Source organism: Eptesicus fuscus, chromosome 4 (genome assembly GCF_027574615.1).
Source record: "Eptesicus fuscus isolate TK198812 chromosome 4, DD_ASM_mEF_20220401, whole genome shotgun sequence".
NCBI lineage: Eukaryota > Metazoa > Chordata > Mammalia > Chiroptera > Vespertilionidae > Eptesicus > Eptesicus fuscus.
Window position 1 is genome coordinate 70,051,783 of NC_072476.1, and position 18,470 is coordinate 70,070,252.

General features: G+C 40.3%; 1 protein-coding gene across 1 annotated transcript in view; it reads right to left on the reverse strand.

The window, feature by feature from the left end:
- The window catches only part of CMYA5 (cardiomyopathy associated 5), a 93,126-nt gene that overhangs the window by 42,899 nt on the left and 31,757 nt on the right, over positions 1–18,470 (reverse strand). Inside the window, exons 2-5 of the mRNA XM_008161980.3 lie at positions 6,745–16,765; positions 4,352–4,447; positions 2,780–3,013; positions 1,136–1,158 (exon numbers count right to left, since the gene is read on the reverse strand). Coding sequence (XP_008160202.2) covers positions 1,136–1,158; positions 2,780–3,013; positions 4,352–4,447; positions 6,745–16,765 — 10,374 coding nt within the window. The remainder of the gene's footprint in view (positions 1–1,135; positions 1,159–2,779; positions 3,014–4,351; positions 4,448–6,744; positions 16,766–18,470) is intronic.

An 18,470-nucleotide genomic window follows, 5' to 3' on the forward strand; every position in this document is an offset into this window, starting at 1 on the left:
TGCCCTCCTACTGGGAATCGAGCCCCTGGGCATGTGCCCTTGACTGGAATCACACCCAGGCCTTCAGGCTGATGCTCTGTCTACTGAGCCAAAGCGGACAGGGCCAGGCATCAGCATTTTTAAAGCTCCCTGGGTTATTCTATTTGTAACAGAGCCACTGAAATAAAACCCTTGCTGACTAATGCTAATATTATTATACAAATTATCTTCTTAAAATGTATTGACAATATTCTGTTCAAAGGTAAACAAGTTCACCTGTACTATTTTTGTTATCTAAAAAAAAAACAAGTTTCTAATCCAAACCCATTTTTCCATATTTTAATACATCACAAATATAAATTTCTGATTTTACTTTACGATAGTTCACAATCTGGTATTGACGTAAACTGAAGATAATATTTACAAGATTAGAAATTTACAGGAAAGGGGCAAAAAAGATAAAAGCATTCGGCTCAACCAGGAGAGACCTCAAGTCTTGCTGTGGAACAAAGGGAAAATGTGTCAGATCAGTATCAGCATGTCACTATCAGAGGCTCCAGAAGATAAACACAGATCTGATGTTTTTAGGGACAACATTTCCTAATTTCATGTTAATGCTTTGACTTTTAAAAGAATAAAGAATTTCCCTTAGACTGAGTGCTAAAAACAAAAATCAAAGGAGGAGGATTCATTTAGGTTAGCTGAGCATGAAGAGAAGATAAATGCATGCCTATCTTTTGAAGACAACATGAAAGAAGTTCCATTAAAATTACATTAAGTCGTAAAATTATTCAAGGCAGATATGAGTGATTCTTTCAAGCACTCATATTTAACTAATAAGTCTAAGGATCTACAAAATGTTCTGTGTGCAGTGACAGGAAAGATGGTTGAGATTAGGTTGGAAAGACAAACTACACCTCAAGTTAAAAACCTATACTATGATAATTGTTATTTAACTAAAGCACATGCAATTTTCTTTCAACTCTGTCATTTAGCTTTTAAAAGCACTGCATCTAAAAGTGAAAATGCAATAGCTTGCTTAAAAGTATGTATTTTTTAATTGGCAGCTCATTTTCTATAAAGCATCAAAACATTAAAAATAAGGCATAGTCATGCTATTCTTGGATGCCACTACATTGTGCCATGTTTTATATACCTTTCATTGATTTCCTCAAATGACTTGGGAGGGAATGAGAGAAAGGCGGGGGGGGGGGGGAAGAGGGGGAGGGAGGGAGGGAGGGAGAGGAGAGAGAGAGAGAGAGAGAGAGAGAGAGAGAGAGAGAGAGAGAGAGATTAACAACAAAAACCTAGAGAATTAAAGTTATGCATGTTCTAAAATCATCACTCCTCACCTTCCCCTTGGGTGGCTTCAGCTGGGGCAGCAAGGAAATCAGTGCTCAGAAGGGATGAGGAGGGTGGAGGGCAGGGCAGGGATGGAGGGGGCTTCAGTTCTCAGTTCTGCGCTAACTCTCCACTATCAGCAAGGCCAGCAATGAGTTGCTTAGGCTTTGCTTCTCTCTTCATTAACAAATGGCTTCCAGAATAGAATTCTCCGAAGTAAAAAAAATAACTTAAATTTGTTCAATGTGGGATATATACAAAAAAATGTAATCAGTAGTTATCTCTAGGTGATACTTTCTTTGTGCTTTTCTGTCTTTTCCAAATTTCCTAAAATAGATATATGTTGCTTTTATAAGCAGGAAAAAAACAATGCTTTCTTATTTACAATTTATTCTTCTAGACAGAAAAGGAAATATTCTTATCAAACAAAAGTAAGGTTCTTAGGGAACACAAAGCACTTTATTAATATTATACTTTGCAAGAGGTGCCTAATTTTAAAATATTAAAGCACTGCCTTAATTAAAAAGAAAGCACCGGAATGGTTTTCATTGTGTTTGAGGATGCCATGTCCACCTCAGTTAAACGTGCCCTGGCTGGAGGTATCCCCAGCGGCAAATGAAAAGCCTAACATTGACCCATCTTGCCTTGCTCTATCTCCAAACCTTACGGGAGGGCCCCGTGGACCAGAGAGCTTTGAAAGGGAGGCTCCCCACTCACCATTAGATGGTGCTTTCCTTTGGTTTGATAATTAGGTTGGGGACTTCCCTCAAGGAAAATATCTCCATTACTCCTAGTTAACCCTGGCTCCATGGAGAGCCAGTATCCTACTGGATGTTCTAGGGAATTAGGAGAGCAAGGAGCTGCCTCGGCGGTGCAATTTGGGAATTTTGGTCCGAAAGGTACTTGTTTAAGTTAAGGAATCTGGTCCATAGGAGTACCCTTATAAAAACATCCCTGTGTTACCTGAGAGAGGTATCACATTACATCATCCCTTTGCATTCTGAAAGTGAACCAAATGTTCACTTTTGGCGAGGCTCAGAGGGAACGGTCCCTAGGAGAGGTCACTTCAGAGGAGGGAGTGGGAGTGGAGAGGACAGGCCAAGGGGCCAGCATGACGATGCCAGGCCTCCAAAGGGAGCATGGCATGAACAAGATTCACAGGTGCTTTTCTTCCTCCCTCTGAGAAGGTGACCAACCCATCGTGACAGAACAGATGAGGCTGTGCCCTGACTTCCATGTATCCTGCAGCTGGATCTGGGTGCTAAGGATTTGCTGGGCCTTTCCCATAGGCATCAGGCATGCCCCAATAATTTTTATAAGGTCATAACTATATAAAAGAAAAACCCCACACAGGTATATAACTGCTCTTAGGGAATATTGAAAATGACAATTTTAAAAGTAGACTTGGGGGCAGAGTGGGGGGTGTAAGGTGTTTGGGCCTCTTTTGATCGGTGCTTACAGTCAGGAAAACTGTCTCGTCGAGCTCCTCCGCTTCTCTCACAATAGTCTCCAGGGTGTCCTTGGCAGCATCCATGCTCTGCAGAAAGTGGACCATCTGGTCATGCAGGAACTCCATCTTCTTTTTCTTCACTTCCTCAAAGCTCTGGGCCTTCTCATCATACTGTGCTAAAACCTTCTTCATCATCTCCTCATTCTGTTCTTCTAGCTTTTTCTCATTTTTACTACAATTTTCCTAAAACAAAACAAAATTCTGAATGAAATGAGAAGTGTATGTCTTTTATTTTTCTTCATTTTCTTTTTTTTTTTTAGAGAAACACCAGCCTTTTAAAGAATTGATATCAGGCATTCTGATCAGAGAATCACAGATTATGTGCACAGTCTAAATTTCCAACCCACCAACCCCCTTTGACATAGTTAGCTCTGCAACAGAAATCACTGTAAGAGCATCCTCAAGAAGAATTTAGTTCATGAAAACACACAGGAAGATATGTGCATGGAAGTCTTTCCCATCGGCATTCCCACATGGTAAAACTTGACAATGGCATCACAATGAATGAATATTCGTGGCCTTCAGGGAGTGGAGAGGGTTTTGTGCCATTTTCACCACTCCACTAAAATCATAGTGTGAGGAAGGGGCAGCCAGCATATTGAATATGATGCTACCTTCATTTATGCTCTCCAGGAAGGGGGAAGCTTCCTCCACAGTAAGAGAAACTTGATTGCTTACCTGAACAAACCCAGATGCCGGGCTGTCCTCATGAGATGGCTAGTGATAAGGTGATCATATAATTTACTGTTTAAATGGGACACTTTGGTGGGGGGGGGGGGACGACAAAAAATAATTAGCCGTTATTAATTGAGCTATAACTGGAGTTAAGCAGACTTTTCACAAGCAAACTAGGATGCAGAGTTGCTCTAGTGATAGAAAAACTGTGCACCAGCCTTCTGCAGGGGCCCCTTGGCACTCCTGATTGACGAGTATGCTTGGACCATCTTTTTATATGGATGGAGCGTTGCTATGCCTGCCCTTCACTTCAGAGGGAGCAGGGGCCAGCAGCTGGGAGGGCATGAACTCATCAAAGACAATGGTACCATGGGACATTGGGCAATGACTTAGAGCATTTCTGCAGAGCTAACCTAGGGAAAGGCAGGATGGTGGAGCAAATAAGAATGCGGACCTGAATTCAAACCTTGTCTCTCAACATATGACCTTGGGTAATATGCTTAACTCTAAGTCTCAATTTTTTATGCATAATAGGGGAACAATAATAACACCTATTTCACATGGTTATTATGAGGATTAAATTGGAAAAGCATGTAGAGCATTTGCCTTATTGCAGTAAGTGCCCAATAAATGTGTATATGTTTTTAAGAGCTAATCATTTACCTTTAGACAGAAAGTAGTAGTCTCACTGATTACACACACATGGAAGACTTAATGGAAAAAATCAACAACGGCAAACAACACATGCACACACAAACCCAACTCAGATTCTTTTAGAACAGAATTATGTACTTATGATGCCATGAACAAACCAGGTAAAAGTGAAAGGGATATAAAGGAACTTACCTCAATGGTGTTAAAAAAGGTTTCTATCTCACTGACAAAGGCTTCGATCCTTAAGGACTTCTCTTGTAAATTTTCTAGAAATTCTGCTAATTGAACCTGAAGAAAAGAATTAAGATATCCTTAGTATATGACATTTGATTTATTTTTGTTTGTTTGTTCTTTTTTTGTCTCTTTTAATTTTTTTGTTTGTTTTTGGTGTGTGTGGTGTTTGTTTGTTTTTTAGTACATGACATTTGAGAAAAGAATGGTGCGTTCAATTTCTTTATAAATTTAGTATGTAGAGGTAGAGGTTTACTATAACATTTTCACCAACAAATCAGTTTTTTTAATTTTTGTGCTGCTTCATCTAAATTGACTATAGATAATTCTATACAATAAACAAGTAGGAGGTTTATGAGTGAGAGCAACACAAAGACAATGTATTTTCTCATAAAAGAGGAAGGACTTCTTGGTAAGTTGGTGAGTTCAAAGAATACTTGTTTTAGTGGGCTTTGGATTTGAATTATTTCTCCTTAGCAAGGCCTCAATTTTTACATATTGCCTTCCTTCTAATAACGGGATTTTTGCTGAATTGATCTAACTTATGTGAGTAGACTTATCCCATTTGTGCCAATGGCCTCAGGTGAGCCTGGAGCACCTGAGCCTGAGAGGTGATCAGAGTGTCACCAGGCCAGAAGTCTACATATCAAATGATAGAAACTATCTACTAAAAAGACCTAAAGGTTTTAATGATCCCCAAAGGGTTAAAATACTCCAGGAGTGACTGCCAATTAGAAAATGCACGGGTGATGGGGGAAGATGGTACCTTCTTTAGCTGTAGTTATAACCTTAGCTGTAATCTATCCTGCTAAACTTAACAAGTAGCACAGAAACACAGAGCTTCAGCTGCCTGATTCATTATCCACAGAATAAATGGAGAAATGACACTGATGGAAGCCCCTTCAAGATCTGGCTTCCACTTCCCTCTCCAGCCCCTGCCTCTTCTCCATAAGCCCCCAGGCTCCGATCACACAAGCCCCATCTTTCCTTAAACTCTTTGTCATCTATCTGCCTTTTCATATGGTATTCTCATCTCTAGAATGACCTTGTTACCCTTGTTTGCTGGCAATTATTTAACGGTGACCTAACTGAATAATCATATTGAAAATTGCTACCATTAGGAAGTTACTGAGCCCAGCAACATGGATATACAGCCAAGAACATGAACTCTAATGCCAGACAGACATGGGTACCAATTCTAGTTTTGTCTTCCATGACCTTGGGCAGATCACTTAAACGATCTGAGCCTATTTCATGATCTGAAATTGAATTTATCTTGTATATAAAGAACACAGTGCCTGGCACAGAATAAGTGCTCAATTCTTCTTATTATTTGCATTTTTAGATCATTCTGGCCACTGTATGGAAGATGGGTCAAAGAGACAAGAGTAGGGATTCCACTTAGAAGGCTATTCAAAGGTAGACGGAATCTCAAAGACTAAACGGCTTATTTCCAGTAGTATCTCCGAGGAAGTAGAGTATTATAGTCACATTCATAGCAATATGTATTGTGACTAACTTTTTAACATCATAAGGATATGTGTTGTGACTAACTTTTTAACATCAGAAATATACAGACAGAGCTAGGTTTTCCATTTCTAGCATAAATTTGATAAAGAGGAAATATGGAGAATACTAATTTAAAATGTGTTACTCTCTATTTTATAAAACTTGCAACAAAATTGCTCAATGTAATGTAAATGTATATTTTAAAGGATGATATTGTAGGTAACAGAAAATAAACTGTTTTATGCACAAAAGTATATTTTAATTTAAAGTCATTTGGCTTTTTTTGGATAATGTTAAGACCCTTCAAAGGCAGTGACCCTGTGTTATTTATCCTGATATCCCCAGAATCTAGAAAAATACTTGGCACATAGTGTATACATAATAAATGTTTATCAACTGATCTTAACTAAATGCCTGGGGAAATGTTCTTAAGTTTTCTTTCAGACTGTTATGCCTAAAGATGAATGTGTCAAATACTGATCATTTTTTAAATTGAGAAAATATGAAAACAAATTACATTTATACAGGGGTGGGCAAAAGTAAGTTTACAGTTGTAATACAGATACATAATACAATAATCCTATATAATAAAAGCCTATCGGCCGAATGGCAGAACCACCAGAATGACTGGAACAACTGCAGCCCCTCACCCTGGCTGGCCGCGCCCCCGATCAGCCCCTCATCGGGGCAGGCCTACTGTACCCCACCAGTGCACAAATTCGTGTACCGGGCCACTAGTTAATAAATAATAACACAAGAATAAACTTTCACATACAACTGTAAAACTACTTTTTCCCCACCACTGTATGTATTATTATATACTTAATGCTTTAAAATCTATTTACCTTTACAGCACTTATAGCTGTATCAAGCGTTGATACCTCATGGTCTTTGTGGGTGCCAAATATCTTGTCAACAGCAGAAATTGGGCTTTTGCAAGTATAGCAATACGTGTCAATCTGGGACTTTTTCGGTTCTTTTTGCTCCTTCTCAGTTACTAACTCTGATGATAATTGGTCTTCTATCCTCTCTCTGCCCAACTCGTTCTGTTCAGAAGACATACTTTGTTCCACCTCACTCACAAATTCATTTCCACTGATATGTTCAAAGGATTCCTTTCCCTGAGATAACACATCTTCAGGCGTGGATTCTTCTGATAAAGTGTCTTGAGTAACTACTTCATAATTCAGAGATTCTGCAAACTCATATTCATCCTGGACAGGGCTGCTGCGGAGCCTATCTTCACTTGGCTCGGGTAGGACCATTATTGGAGGTTCTACTTGCAGTGTTTCTTGAACACAAATTGCACCAGATGCAAATTCTTCCTCTGGGAAGGACACTTGTACTGGGACATTCAGATTGACCTCTGGATTTGCATTTGCTGCTTCATTACCCTGAGTGCTTGTTTCATCTATGCTCTCCAGAACATGAGGGGTATCTTCAAATGGAACCGCATAGCTTATCTTCTGGGTAACCACTTTGACTTCCTCAGTGATGGGAGCCTTCCTCTGTGTATCTACATTGTCCAGGGTCTCCACATGGCCTACTGATTCTCCCTCCCTGTAAGAAGCTTTCTCTTCCTCTTCCAGACTCCTTTCCCCCCAAATAGTTCTAAACCTCGTCCCAATTTCCCTTTCTGCTGCTATTAGTTGGTATGAATCATCCTTACCAACTGGTTTTCCTTCCAGACCTTGGCCTTGGTCCTTTTCCATTACAGATGTGTCATGAAGAATGTCATCTTTGAGTATATACTTCTCAAAATATATTCCTGTTCCATCATCAGTGTCAGAATTTTTGCTTGGAAATGATGCCTCAGAATTCACACTGTCACCTTCAGAAGCTGTCTCCCCTTCCTTCTTTTTCTCTCCAACTGCTTCTTCATACAGATCCTTGTATAAAAATGCAAGTGCAGGTGGTTCCTCCAGAAGTTCAGGATTAATGGCTGTAGCAGTGGTAGGAAATATCTGGGTTCGTGACAAAACTCCTTCTTCTGTATCAAATAAGGGCATCCCAGGTGACTTTGAGTCCACATCTCTATTTGTGCTCTTTGAAGCATCTCTGTCAGCTGATTTTTGGATAACCACAGACTTTTGGGTCTCTGAGTGAGATAATTTGCTGTAGTCCTTTTCCAGTCCATAAAAACTTTCATCTAACTTCACCAAGTCATATTCATGTTCTAGGGCACTTTCCTCTGAACTTTCTGGGAAAGAGACAGCTTCTTCTATAACTTCCTTTGAGAGTTTCACCTCAACATTTAATTTCCCTGGAGCTTTCTGTATTTCTGTGTCGGGGGAGATGTTATAATCAATCAACGTATATTTTTCAAAATAATCCTCCTCACCGGGAATTGTGGGCTGATTAAAGGCTAAATCACCAGTTTCTGAATCTGTGGATATTTCCTCTTTTGTTTCATAAGTTTCCTTTTGTTTATTTTCTTTCAAAGATGTAACTTTTTTCTCAGAGTCTAACTTACTCTTTAATGTTTTATGGCAAGCAACAGCCTCACTATCACCAGGGAAGGGTAGAGTTTTAAGTGAGGCCTTCTCTTCCAAATATTCTAACTTATCTTGCATTTGCTCACTTTCTTCCTGATCAACTGAAGATATAAATGCAGGAGCATGGATATTCAATATCTCACAGCCTTCAGAAATGATACTGAAGGCACTCTTTTGATCTTCTGAAAGTCCAGCTGGCTTACTAGTCGTTGTAAATTCTTCTTCAGGCTCCTTGGATATTTTATTGGCATCGGTTGTTGATGCATTTCTTATAAATTCAGCATAGTTGCTGCTTGCTGGAGAGTGTGGTTCATTTACATGGGCAGCTCCTACAGCCCCCAATTGGTGCTTTGAAACAAGTACAGATTGTTTAGACATTTCAGATGTTTGCACTTTAGATGTTTGAATAGTATGGACTGTATGCCTATCTGTAGTCAATTCTTGTTTCTTCTCTGTACTAATTTCTTGATTCTTTACAGTACTAATTTCTGGAGAAGCCTCTGAAACAAGTGTTTGTGGTTTCACAGATGGCAACAAATATGGCGGTGTTTCTAAGCTCTTTGATTCTTTAGATGGAGATCCTTGTTTTATATTATCTTTTGTGATATCTACTGAACCACCTTTTGACAGCTCTGACACTGTGACCTGTCCCTTTTTTTCACTGTGACTTGCCACATCCCTGCTTGATTTCTCCAATACCAGATTTTCTTCCTTAGGAAAGGAGTGGCCATCTAGTTCATCACGATAAGGACGATCCACTGGAAGGAACATCTTGGTTTTCTCCACCAATACTTTACTTTCTTCTAATAAAGAGGGCTGAGTTCCTACTACCTTTGTTTCCATGATTTCTGGGTGAGTCTCTGAGATCATGGTTTCTAATTTTTCAGTAGTTGATGTAGTTTTAACTAATGAAAATGGTTGAGTTTCACCCAAAGAACGACTTAAAGAGTCATCTGATTTTTCAGGCATAGTCCTGGCTATATTCACAGAATAAGGCTGAATCTCCTGCTGCTTCTTTCCTTCTGAAAATGCTTGTAGCTGCTTTTCTTTTTCTTCTCCTTTCTCCTCCTCAACAATTTTGTGTCTTTCTTTGTCGTCTTCATTTTGACAGACTTGCTGCAGCACAGCAGCAGCTTTTGATTCCTCCAATTTAATATAGCGAGATCCATGTGTAATTGGTGTCTCTTCTATTTCATTATTATATCTTAACTCTAATGGGGTCACAGTTTCTTGTTTTTCTGCCAGCACCTTCTTGTCTGCCAAGGAACATGATCTGACTTCCAAATTATCTTTCTCCTCAGTTGGGCTAACAGACCTGAGTTTTACTTCCTCTTCAGAAATTTTCAGGGAAGTAGGTTTTGGCATTTCTTTCGTTAGTCTGTCCTCACCAAGATTAATTAAACTGCCTTTAGAGTTTTCTGGCAAAATTATTAACTCTGGCTTCTCTGATTCCCTCGTGGTATTTTTACTTGTGAAGCTAGATGAAACTGATTGTGGCTGTTGTGTCACCTTATCTACCGCATCAGGTGAAAAGAGTGAGTTTTCTTTTTGATCACTTCTTGGCTCTTCCTTAAGAATAGAAATACTCCATTTAGATGGAGAAGAGATTTCTGGCTTCTGGGCTCCTTTATGATCAGGGACATGAAGAGGAACAGCACGTTTGGCTTCTTCCATAATGGATTTCTCACCCATCGGAGAATAAGATTGAATTCCAAAATGTTCCTCACTATCAACAGAAGTAACTACTGAGTTTAGGTCCATTTCTTTCTTCCCACGATCTTCACTGGACACCTCAAAGTTGGGTTTTGGCTGCTGTAAAACTTCTACATTTGATAAAAGAGGAGGCTTTTCTTTAAAGTCTTGACCTTCCTCAGATTTAACTGAAGTACCTCTGGATTCTTCAGCGGTTATGAGTTTTGCCTCTGGTAGAAGTTGATCAGCTGGTTTCTCAGTTGCATTCAAGTCAGCAGGAGCTGTACCTTTAGGCTCTATCACAGTCGCTGCTTTTTCTACAGATGGACTTGGTTGAGTTTCTAAATCTTCTTTTTCAGCAACTTTATTATCTGGAGTGCTTGATCTAGAAAACAAATTGGACATCCATGACGTGAAAGATGAAATTCCTTTCTTTTTCTTTTCTTCAGAATGGCTGGGTTTAACTGCCTTTGGCTGCTCAGGCAGCTTTTGTGTCACCTCAGGTGATTCTGGGGGTTGAGGTTCTTTATTTTCTAGGATTGAGGTTTTTATTTGTGTGGATATTTTCATTCCAGATGTTGGTTTCCCTCTCTCATTAGCATCATCTACAACTTTTGACTGCTCCATTTTTGATTCTTCTAATTGCTTCTCTCCAGGTAAAGGAGATACACTCCTGAGTGCTTCTTTTTTATTGTCCACCACAGGTTCTGCATCTTCTGCCAGGAAAGGAGCTGCTTTGGCAGGTGAGGGAATAGTTTCTGACTTGACCTGTTCCATGGATGGACCAGACACTGGTTTCTGGAGGATTCTTTCAGAAGGCAGTTTGGCTTCTTCCTGGCTGTCTTTGCAAGGTCTGGAAAACTCTGTGTTTGCTTTTTCCAACACTGCTTTGTTTCTCTCCACATTTTCAGCTGGAAAGAAAGATTTTGTTTGGGGGACCAGCTTTATTTCTTCAGAAGAAGATGTTTTAGTTGATAAGATCTCTACATTACCACTGGGGATATCATGAGTAGTTAATGGTTCTTGTAATGATAAGTGAGATTCTTCAGCAGAATGTGGCAGAATCGGCTTTCCGGTTTCATATGCACGGTCTTTCTTCGACAAAGTAGCCTTGGGCTGCCCTGTCTCCAGATCAGTGCTGCCAGAGGAACCCAGCTGCGCAGGTCCCAGTATTCTTTCTTCACGATGACTTGCCAGATCTCTTTCTGGCTTTTCCAGCATCCAGTTTTCGTCCTCTGGAGAAATAAGGGCCTCTCTCATTTGTGTTTCTTTAACATCGGCACCCTTGGTTGTCAAAAATGATTTTGATTCTTCCAAAGGCAAATTCTCTTTCATAACTGCAAGCTGTTTAATACCCAAATCTTGTTTTGCCACAAAAGATGTGCTTATATCAGGTAATTTAACAGCTTGATCTGACTGAAGTGTGTTTTCAGGCTTCTCTTGTTCCATAAGGCGGTCAGAAGAAGCCATCTTTGATGGTTTCGTTATACTTTGAGGTACAGGGAATGAATTTGCTTGGTCTGTTTCTTCTTTTAGTGTAGTTACAGTATCTCCTGTCACTTGTGCCTCCAAATTTCCTGTTGGCAGTAATGAGCTTATTTCTTGTTTTCCCCCCTTTTTAAAGTCAGCTGAATGGCTCAATTCTTTTGATAATCCTTCTAAAGTAAAAGTGTATGGCTGAAGTCCTTCAGGGTTATCTCCTTCAACCAAAGAGGTACATGCTTCTTTTGACCCTAAGCTGACTACCTCAGGAGAGACAGACTTAATTTCTTGATTCAGAGGTTCCTCCTTAAGGTCTGATGAAACCTCTGAAATTTCAGGCACTGTGGTTGACACGTGAAGTTTCCTGTCTTCTTCTCCTCTGCTCCTAAGCTCAGCAAGGCCCTTTCCTAAGACAGAACCCCCTGTTTCAGTTATGGGAGATTTTATTTGTTTTGAGTCTATAGATCCACTTTGCCTACCTAAACCACCAGCATTTGGTAATTCTGACATTTGGCGTGGCTTGTCTTTCTCCACAGGTTCCAAAGAGAGCTCTGCCAGAGCGAGACCCTGTTTTCCTGACAGGAAATCTCCCTGAGCTGTAGAAGATGTCTCCATTGCCTGTTTGCTCTTATCGTCACTGACGGTTGGTAATGTTGGAGCTAAATCTTCTGACACTAACGTCTCCAACTCGGGAGAAGAACTTGCCATTTTCTCAGTTTTGCCTTTTAGAACTTCATGTTTGGGTGCAGGTGACACATTTTGTGAGAAAGGAAGTTCAGCTTCTTTTTTCTTTATCTCACCACCTAGGCTGACTGAAAGCCCTGACACCTCTGAGGCAGACACAGAATTCTTTTCCTGTGGTGAGGCCAAATGTTCAGAGTCAAGGACTGTAGGAAATGAAAGACCTTGTTTGCTTTCCACTCTTGCATCCTTAGATACGTCTGCATGCTGAGAAGACAGTGTTTTGGTTATTGGCAACCCAGGTTTCACTTCTTCAGTTTGCACCTTTGGCAAAATAGAATGCTCTGATATAGAGGATATGCTTGGAGGTGAATCCAGTTTAATTTCCTTCTCTGCTTCTGACCAAGTTGGATGTTTGGATGCAGCAGTTTCAATATAAGAGCTAGCTTTAATTGCTATCTTTCCTTCATCTTCAAGGAGTAATTGCTCATCCACAGATGTTACCAATGGTGGCAAACCACTTTCTAATTCACGCTTTCCTACAGTTAAGACTGGATGTTCTATAGGGGTAGTAAGAGATAACTCTGCTGGAATTTCTTCTTTTGCTAATTTGGTTAAGTTTGCATCATGCTTAGCTAGAGAGGCTGTGGTTACGGAAGAACTGGGTTCAATTTCTTTCTTTATTTCTTCTGAAAATTCTGGTGCAGATGGTCCATGTTCAGCTTCCTTTTCCACTCCTGGTGACGCTGAACGCAGCACTCTAGGTGCACCAGTTACTTTGGAATCGTGTTTCCCTTCCATTTTCACTGCTGATAGCCTCTCAGGCCCAGATAAAGGTGGTTCCTTTAGAGGTGAATATGGTTTTATTACTTCAGGCTCATTCTCTGACAATATTCTCTGTTCTAGTTCAGATGTCACAGTTGGAGCTAAATTGAATTTGACATCCTTCTTTGGCTCATCTACCAAATCAGACAGAACAGAAAATTTCATTCCAGACCCTGGAACATTTGGAGGCTGAGGTTCCATTTCTTGATCCTGTGATACATGTGCTGCAGCTTCTTGAGAATCAGGCAAAATTTCTTCCTTACTTTTAACTTTAAACAAAGCCATCTGTTCATTTGCAGCTTTTGGAGTGAGCAATGCTTTGGGTTCTTGTTCTTTCTTAAGTGCATGGACTGAATCAGGTGAAACTGAATACTGAGATGAAGGTGAAACAGGTTTGGTTTCTTCCTTTACCATGGGTGATTCTGCAGGTACAGAAACAGGTGTTGCAGCTACTGATGAACTAGTCTTCATTTCTCCCTTCTCTAATTCACTGGTTAAATGTGGTGGAATCAAATCTTCAGGCTCAGGTTCTAAAAATGCTTGAGTTACCTGTTTCCATGCTGAAGTAAGATATTCAGATACAGATGTTGAGAATGTTTGAGCATCTGCTTTCTCTGCTTTATTTGGCAGACTCAACTCTCCAGATGCAGACATCGGAGGGGAAGGTTCAGCTTGTTGCTTCTGTGATGAACTGAGATGCTCAGGTACTGGTGTAGCAGCTGTTGATTCAATTTCTTCCTCATCTGCTTCGGTAAAGCAGGAATATCCTGAAGCAGATACTGCAGTTAACAGTGAATCAGGCTCAATTTCATTTTTCTTTGTTTCTGGGATTCTATATGGTGGGACTGAAACTTGTGATGCTGAGTCTGGAGAAAAAAGCTCAGCTTCTTCAGTGTCTTCATCGGACAAAATAGTGTGTTCTGATGGTGATGTTAAACATATTGGAGATTCACACTCCAATTCTCTTCTCTCTGTTTCCTGAGTTGCATAGGGTGGGAATGAGAACTCTGACACAAATGCAGAGTCTGGAGAAAAAGGTTCAACATCTTCTTGCTCTTCTTCTGAATAATTCATGGGTGAAGAGACACCTTTTAGATTTAAAGGGGATCTGTGGACAATTTCTTCCTCCTGTGATTCAGGTGTTGCATGTGGTGGTACTGAAAACTCAGAAGCAGCGGTGGAAGAGGGTGTGTACCGCTCCATTTCTACTGTCTCCTCTTCTGATGGAATCATGTGTTCAGATGGGGTGGCTGAAAGTGGTGGGGCTTGGTATTCAGAAGTCACCTCAGCTGTGCCTGGCGGGAGAGAGTGTTCAGCCACAGAGGCCACATCTGGGGAATACAGCCCAGTGTCTTCCTTCTCTTCTTCTGACAAAATCATGTGCTCAGAAACACCTTTTGATTTTAAGAGCGATGCATCATCAGTTATTTTCTTTGGAATTTCCTGTGTTACCTTTGGTGGAACTATATTTTGGGAATTCAATGTTGAATCTGGTGTGAAACGCTCACTTCCTAGTTCCTCTTCCGATAGGACCACATGTTCAGAAGGAGTGGCTGAAAGTGGTGGGGCTTGGTATTCAGAAGTCATCTCAGCTGTGCCTGGGGGGAGAGAGTGTTCAGCCACAGAGGCCACATCTGGGGAATACAGCCCAGTGTCTTCCTTCTCTTCTTCTGACAAAATCGCGTGCTCAGAAACACCTTTTGACTTTAATGGGGACTTATGGTCAATGCTCTTCAGTGACTCTTTTGTTGCCTGTGATGGAATTGAATATTCAGAAGCAGATGTGGAATCTGGTGTGTAATGCCCACTTTCTGCGGCCTCTTCTCCAGACAATGTAACTGTTGAAAACAGTGGGGATTGGCATTCAGAAGTCTTCTCGGTTATAGATGGTGAGAGAGAGTGTTCAGATGCAGAGGCCGAATAAGGCTCAAATTCCTCATTCTCCTCCTCTGACAAAACTGCATGTTCAGATGTAGCTTTTACAATGGATTGAGAAACTGGCTCAACTTCTTGCTTCTCTAGTTCATGGTTCATATCCTGTGGGACTGAGTACTCTGATACAAAAGCAGAATCAGTAGAAACAGACTCATTTTCTTCTGTTTCTTCCTCAGACAAAGCAACATGTTCAGGTGTTGATGTTGTCAGTGATGGTAGAATGGGCTCCTCTTCTTTCTGCTCCACTTCAGGGGCCAAGGGGGGTGGGAAGGGCTCCTCAGAAACAGGTGGACTTTCTGGGTAATCAAGTTCTATGATCTCTTCTTCCACTAAATGAGAATCTTCAGGTTCAGGGGTAGCAGCTCTTGGTACAGACGTCTCTATTTCTTCTTTATCTGACACTAAGGGTTCAGAAAGAGAAATGGGTGGCTCAGGCACGTTTTCTTCTTTCTCTCCTTTGACATCGAGCTGAGGAGGGGTCAGTTGTTCAGAGACTGGTTCTGCCCTTGCTAGTGAAGTCAGATCTAATTCTTCTCTCTCTGGGCCAATGTCTTCCTGGAGAGATGCTGCCAGACCTGATGAACCTGTTTCCAGAGAACCCTTCTCTGCCTCCGGTGAAATGGAATGGTCAGCAGAATACACATCTTCCTTCTTTACCTCACCCATGAAAGGCGGTGAGACTAAAGATTCAGGCTCTGAAGGTACAATTTCTTGTGAATCAGGCTCGAACTCTTCCTTTGCTGCTGCAGGTGTATCAGGCATAAGAGAGGGAGGCTCCGTTTCATAGGGTTTTGCTTCAACACCTGGCTGTTGTGGCACTGACTGCGGAGGGCTGCGCTGTGCTTCCTTGGCTGTGTCATCGCTTCCGTAAGAGGAAACTGTGTGCTTGGCGGCAGAAGCGGCCTTCAGAGGAGAATCCGGGGAAACTTTCTTTTGGTCTTCTCGACTGAGTAAGGAGGTATGGGACTTCGATCCTTTGGAGAGTGCACCTCTCCAGGGTGAAGTAAGCTCTTTTCCTTTATCATCTTCTACACTTTGGCCTACTAATTTGCCTGTTTTAGAAACTATATTAGAATCACGATTGCCCATATCTGGCTCTAGACTAACGGATGCATCTTTCCCCTTCCTATAATGTATTTCTTTAATTACATAACCCTTTGGCAATGTCCCATAAAATTGTAGAGGAATTAGTTCTTCTTTAACTGAATTAAACATCTTAATTTTATATTGTACTGTTCCTATATAGACTGGCCGTAACACTAATGGCTTGTGTTCTTTGTATATTGCTCCAGTAATAGGAGGTGTATTTGAGGTGGTCTTCTTTTTTCTCATTTTATCATAACTGCCACTAGATAACGTCTCATTCTGGGTATTTAGTACCTGGCTTTCTGAAATTAAAGGATTATCTTTTTTGTTTGCTGGAACATCTTGGGTTTCAAAAGAATTTCTTTTTTTGTTGCCTTTCCGACGCAACGATGGTGAGCCATGCTTTGACTTAGATGTTCTTTTCCGGGCCTTTTTAACTTCATCCACAATAAAGGAAACATTCCCTGCAGTAGAATTTATAGCTGACCCTTCCAGACTACAAACACCAGACGTCTGACTTTCTTCCGAAGCCCAAGGAGTGGAAGACCTACTTGAATTTGTTTCCCAGGTTATTCCACTATCTTCCCGTTGAACTGTCACCATGGAAAAGGAGGGGTCAGATATAATACACTTCTGCTTGGTCTTGCCTTCTTCATCCTGGTCTGATAACCTACAGTAAAAAAAAATAATAATATTAATAATTACATATATTATAATAAAAACATTATATTAATTACTTATTATAATAAGTAAATATCATACATTTACCAGCTAAAGTATTAATGTGAAATTAAAATATAGAGGTAACTTTACCACCCATATCAAAAATAGAGAAGTATACAAAATAAAGTTTAAAAATTGTCAAATATAATAATACATCCTAGACTGAAATGAATCAATATCTTCAAACAAACAAACAAACAAACAAAAAAAGCTAGCCTGACTGATGTGGCTCAGTAGTTGAGCATCAACCTATAAACCAGGAGGTCACAGGTTTGATTCCAGGTCAGGTCACATGCCCCGATTGTGGGCTCAATCCCTAGTAGGTAGGTTTGTGCAGGAGGCAGCCAATCAATGATTCTCTCATCATTGATGTTTCTATCTCTCTCTCTCCCTCTTCCTTCCTCTCTGAAATCAATAAATATATGTATATTTTTAAAAACTAAAGTTAAATTCATCACCTCCCTTATCAGAATTACCCTCCCCACCTTGACCTTTCTTTTTTTTTTTTTTTCCACCTTGACCTTTCACTCAGGCTTCCTCTCTAGTCACCTGGACCTTCATAATGGCTCTTGCATCTGTGCCCTCTCTGTTACTAAGCCACCCTGACCTAGTGTTGTTGTTTTTTAATCACATCACCTCTAGATTTTTACATTACATTCCTAACTGTTCAGCTGGTATTATATGTACCTCTTATCTGCCCCCACCCTCAACTCATCTTGCCCATCTTCCACCAGCTTTACTGAAAATTTTCATCATGTCACTCCCTGCTCAAAAATCTCAGCAAATTCCTTCTACCTGTGATGAAAACAAAGTTCAAAATCCTTAGTTCTCTGATTCCTAGCTCACTTTATTTCCAAGTATCCACCTCCATCCTACCCCTATGTAATACATTTCTGTTTTAACTCTAAAATTTGCTGTCCAGTAAATATATCATGGGAATTCTGAGTTGGGGCCATAAAGTGAAAACCCATCACAGAAAAAGAGAATATGTATGTCCAAATTGAAATTTTTAAAGTGAAAATGACTAGCCATCAAAGAGGAGCTACCAAAATGGTAGTTTCCCTTATTTCACCGCATATTTGTTTTGAATTGGTACTCTCATTTTTTTACTTAAAAAACACACTGCATTTCTAAAGAAGTAAAAAGGTCTTCAATTTTATTCTGAAAGATAAAAATTTAAAATTATTACATTTTGTTTCTATTAGGCTCAAGATACATATTCTAGGAACTGGTTATACCTACCTATGGCTAACAGCTAAAGTGACATTAAAGTTCCTTATAGGAATATAATTTTGAACTGTAGCTTAGATTTGCATGTTGCTTTATTCTACTCTCCAACAATCTCAGTACACTAACCAGAAGTGTAACAAACAAAACAAGGTCATGGGTAGAATTTTTCCCAACTAAATCTGTTAAAGTGCATTATATATCAATCAGAGGTCCAATGCATGAAATTCGTGCAAGGGCCTTGGTCCCAGCCCCTGCCCACCACTGCCGCAGCTGCCGCCTCTGCCACGGTTCCCGCCCAATATAGCTTTGTCTGGAAGGAAGGACATCTGGAAGGACATCTGGTGTGATAATTAGCATATCACACTTTTATTATTATAGATTGTTAAAACACAGCAATAAAGTCACTTATGATCCTGCTTATA